This window comes from Sesamum indicum, linkage group LG1 (assembly GCF_000512975.1).
Source record: "Sesamum indicum cultivar Zhongzhi No. 13 linkage group LG1, S_indicum_v1.0, whole genome shotgun sequence".
Classification (NCBI taxonomy): domain Eukaryota; kingdom Viridiplantae; phylum Streptophyta; class Magnoliopsida; order Lamiales; family Pedaliaceae; genus Sesamum; species Sesamum indicum.
In genome coordinates, this window is record NC_026145.1 from 6,972,072 (window position 1) to 6,977,130 (window position 5,059).

The 5,059-nt window shown below is 34.1% G+C and overlaps 1 protein-coding gene across 1 annotated transcript in view; it reads right to left on the minus strand.

Moving 5' to 3' along the window:
* LOC105157630 (DEAD-box ATP-dependent RNA helicase 8) overlaps positions 1,715-5,059 on the minus strand; it is a gene marked incomplete at its 5' end in the record, with an annotated part of 4,490 nt that continues 1,145 nt past the window's right edge. The window contains 7 exon segments of the mRNA XM_020697624.1: positions 1,715-1,878; positions 2,264-2,363; positions 2,469-2,542; positions 2,662-2,750; positions 3,820-4,000; positions 4,084-4,335; positions 4,686-4,924. Of these exon segments, the coding sequence (XP_020553283.1) occupies positions 2,285-2,363; positions 2,469-2,542; positions 2,662-2,750; positions 3,820-4,000; positions 4,084-4,335; positions 4,686-4,838 (828 nt within the window). The 3' untranslated portion in view covers positions 1,715-1,878; positions 2,264-2,284.

Genomic DNA, 5,059 nt, shown 5'->3' on the forward strand with positions numbered 1-5,059 from the left:
CCCCTTAAGTTTGTGTCAGCTGCTGCTGTGCTGCTCACAAGTCTGAACTAAGTTTGACCCTTGTTGTGCTTCCTCATCTCACCCTTTATATATCAGCATTATGCTCTGTGATTAGTGGGACCATTAAGACCAGATATTAATACGAAATAGCTTCTACTTTTGTGATGAAAATAAATTATAAATTAATCAATACTAAAAATTAAAAACATTCAAAAATACAGTTAAAAAAATATTGAAATTTTGAAAAAATAGTTTAATTTATTATTTTACGATACAAAAATTGTTATGAAATTGCTTATAATTTTTTAATTTGACTTAAATGATTTAGAAATAAAAAAACTATAAAATAAAATATTTATTTTCAACAATTATTTGAAAATCGTTTATTAGAATACTGGTATAACACCTCTGACAACACATATTAAAAGATTTAAATTTGTTGAGCCGCGCTCTTTTTCTTGCTTTCTCAGAAGGAGGAAAAGAAAAAGTAGAGGAGGCTTTTTGATTCTTTTTAGGGACGTTCGAGTTTGGTAAATTGATTACACCCCACACCCACACCTTTCAATTGTGATGTGTATTTCTACAATTTTACCTGTCCATGTTGAATGTCTTTGCAGCTCTAACATCAAAACGGCAAGAAAACCCAGAAGTGTACCTAATTTTTAATTACATAATGTATACATAGAGTTAGGTGTGATAACATATATTTTATAGGGATAATTACATTACTTGTTGTAAAGTTTGGTATAATTATACATAAATTTTTTATAATTTGAAAAATTATATTTAAGATTCTTAAAATTTGCTTTTGTTATTCAAAATTCTAATACCCCTATAATCTACTTCTATTCCTCAAAATTTAAAGAATTTGAAGGTATTAATAAAAAAGTTAGACGAAAATTCATACGTATCGTCAATTTACTTATTATTGATTTATTCCAAATAAAACAAACTTTTCTAATTATTAATGCATTTAAAGAAGTATATCTTGTAGTTTAATTGAAAAATATGTATTTAACCTGCAATAAATCAATTGGGCGTTAATATGAATTTTTATCCATCTGTTTTTGTTAACATTAACAAATTCTGTGATTTTTAAATGACATAGGGCGCTATTTGGTAAACAAAAGCAGATCTCAAAGATACTAGATACAATTTTACAAAGTGCAAGAATCTATTTGTAATTACACCAAACCTCAGAGGAGTGCAGTATAATTATCCCATTTTTATATGTTTCAAATTTTACTTGAGCGCACCACAAAATTCTCACCTCACGATTTAGATATAGAATGATGCCACATTAATAGTGAAACCCCACTACAGTACGGCATTTTCATATGCAGACATAATAGATATGCATCCAATGCATGGACTATGCTGCAATAAGACATCTTTCCAACAAACAGAATCGACGTAGAAAGGAGAATTATAGACGGAAAGAAATGGGATCCCTTATATAGCAGCTCCATCATAATTCCACTAAGGTTCTACCTGTTAGGAACTATTTGAATAGTACAAGATATTAAGATTGTCGAAAGCGAAAAACCTACTCAATGTCCTAGTAATTCTGGAAGAAGTCGAGCAATAGCGATGTCAAGACAAGGTTGAGTGACAACAGCAGAGTTAAAAGTTGGGAAAAAAGAAGGAAACTCGAAAGAACTGCGAAATACCTCATGAGGAAGACGAGTAAAAAATACATTAGACAAGACTGAAAAAGAACAGACAGAGCCCCATGATTTCTACTAGTTGTGCCGTCAATAAAATTGAGCACTTCATTCATAATCTGCCAATTACTCGAGAGTCATTCAGCCGTTCATGCTTCCCTGCAGCAATTGCAGCTGTTTCAATCTTGATTAAGTTTGCAGAGAAACCTAGCACCTGAAAAATACTGATTATGAGTAACTACGCTCTAATCGCTCTCTCTGAAAATCAAATGAAGACATTAGCAATGGAATGGCGAAAGCAACTCATTGCAATATCGAGGGGAAGAGAGGAAGAAAGAAAGCTCTTAACGCAACTGTTGGTTGACCATAAAGATAAATAATTCTGATATACAGGATACACAAAATATAACATGTCGCCATTATTCTAAGAGATTCCGGACCAAAGGTAGTTGAGAATGAGAACTCCCAGGGCCAGCCTATGCTCATATATACCCGAATGGTGAATAATAGCTAAATACATGGAGCTTAAGTAAAAGTGTAGTTTCACTTTTACTTCCACTTATGACAATATCATAAGAGTAAATGTCCAAGAAACTCACCTATGTCACATGTGTCAGGTGTCACATACAGTAAATAGCTTGATCTATATGTGGAGGAATTTGTTTTATTTCTGTGCCAAGCTCCTGCTCAATCCTGTACCTGCAGAACAGAAACAGTGGTATTAAGATTAATCTGACGGAATTATCTGAACTACAACCAATAATCAGAAACAGAATTTCTTTTCAAAGAATGTCAGGTACATACAAGTTGAAGCGATCTTCATATGTAATCAGGTTCACTGCCAATCCAAGATGTCCAAACCTTCCAGAGCGACCCACCTAAACAAGCAGATAGATAACTAACTATTAATTCAACAAAAAGTTATCCACATTCAACCAATACACTCTTGCCCATCATTTCCCTGATAACTTCTATGCACCGGATTAGTTACACATACCCTGTGAAGATAAGTTTCAGAGTTCTTAGGAAAATCAAAATTTATGACGACATTGACAGCTTGGATGTCTATTCCTCTCGTGAATAAATCTGTACAAAAAATTGAAAGAAATGTATTAGTGATGATCTAATTAGTAGCTACTATGGCACCACAGTGTAGTATCCACATTCTTCAAATTGCTAAAACATGGATGAATACCACTTTTTCCTTTTGGCAGATATGAAAATTAAATACTAGTGCTCTCTTCTCTATCATAATAACCACTGAGGGCCTTTCCAAATAGCTCAACTGAAAGCTTATGCATTCAACTTGTGGCAGCAAATTGATTAAACTAATCAGCAAGTTTGAATCCTTTGAATTTCCAGCATAGAAAGAAAAGGTGAACCTTCTTAGATCATTGTTAGCGGTAAACAGCATGAGACATGCGGCTCCTCAATAATTGCCATAAATTCAAGCACAAACCACAGTGCAACCAACCCCTATAAAAAATTCTGATGGTTATGGTACTATTGCACATAGCAATTGGTGCAGTAGAGAGCAAAAAACTCCAGTTATTGTACTATCTCGAGCAGATCAATGAGTACACATGCATAGACAAATTCAAAAGAATATCCACAAGTCTACCAAACAATTTAGTGTTAGAACAAAATACAAAAGCTCTATGGTTCATTAACAAATCTCTCGAACTTAACAGCATCTGCCAGTGTGATGCTTTGAATAAATCAAGTGTACTGTTGGCAAGGTTGCGATCATGAAGATAGACTTCTGCAACTAAAGCACATCTGAGAAATAAGGAATACCATCTGACTAATTTATCAAAATTACAGCAACGAAATACAGCTGCAAGGCAACTAGGTGGATTGATTGTTGAACATTAGGGCGAAAATTCCATTTAGTTCCAGATTATAAATCTTGTATCATATCAAACATATTTCTGCAAATCACATCATTCGACGAGGTGATCCAAGAAATAGATACACAAACACATTTCATTGATACGTTAACCCCAAATCACATTTAACAATCTTTCTTGCAAGTGATTAACAATTCCGTGGACAATAATCTCATAAATTAAATAGATGCTTCATTCTCATGAAGGTGGCCAAAGATTATGATGATAGAAATTAAGTAGACACTATTTAATAACCATGAACATACCAGTACAAACAAGATTCCGGCAAGCACCATTCCGGAAGTCGTGAAACACTCTGTTACGATGATCTTGCAGCATCTTAGCATGAATATAAAAGCAGGAATAGCCTAACTCTGTGATTTTCTTGGCAAGCAGTTCCACTCGATTCACAGAATTGCAAAATATTATTGATTGGTTAATTTGTAACTGTAAAGAAAGCATTGAAGTAAGCTTTCCAGTAAAAGAAAAAGAAAGTTACAGAGATAATTAATAAAAAGTTAAGATCAAACCTTAGAGAAGAGTGTATTCAGGCAGTGAACTTTCTGTCTTTCTTCTACAAAAGCATAATACTGGGTGATACCTTTGAGTGTGAGCTCATCCATTAGATTGATGATGTAGGGCCTCCGCAGATATTTATCTTTAAAATCTTTTACAGTTACTGGAAATGTAGCTGAAAACATCAAAATTTGTCGATTTGGAGGCAGAAAGGAGATCAGCTGCTCCACTGAAGGTTGAAATTCAGGAGATAATAGCTTATCAGCCTGAAATAGAAGGATTCAAGCAATATTAGAAGCCACCAGATATCCCCTGCCACGAATAATTGGAAAAGATGATATGCATATTTCAACATAGGATGTTGTCAAACACATGTAGTAATACAGTTCACGTAGGTTGAGAAAAAGTCAAAACCGATAGCCAGTAGAGCAGGATTCCTGAGCACATTTTCACAAAAACACCAATGTTCAATTTTTGAAGCCACATAGATCTTAGATCATATCCATCTAATCAAGCAATAATCAGATAAACTGATAAGGGATATGTACTAGTGCAGTATTGAATACCTCATTTTGCCAACTTGTGGCAACAAGTGGCATATTACTACTCTACATACCTCATCCATAACAAGCACTGAGCAATCCTTCAAAATGCATATCCCTTTTTTTGTGAGATCAAGTATTCTTCCAGGAGTTCCAACAAGTAAATGCACAGGTTGGTACAATCTCATGATATCATCCTTTAGACTGGTTCCTCCTGTGGTAACCATTACCTGAATTTTCAAGTGTTTTCCTAGTTCCTTGCAGACTTGGGATGTCTGAAGGGCTAATTCTCTTGTTGGAACTAATATAACAACTGCATTTATTATTAGCCCCATAAAGTTAGTAATAGAAAATAAAAGGACAGTGAATTCTGCAAGAACAAAGTATTGACTCGTGTAAACAGATGCAGAATTTGACATAAATTGTGCATTGAGCTCAAATAATGAGA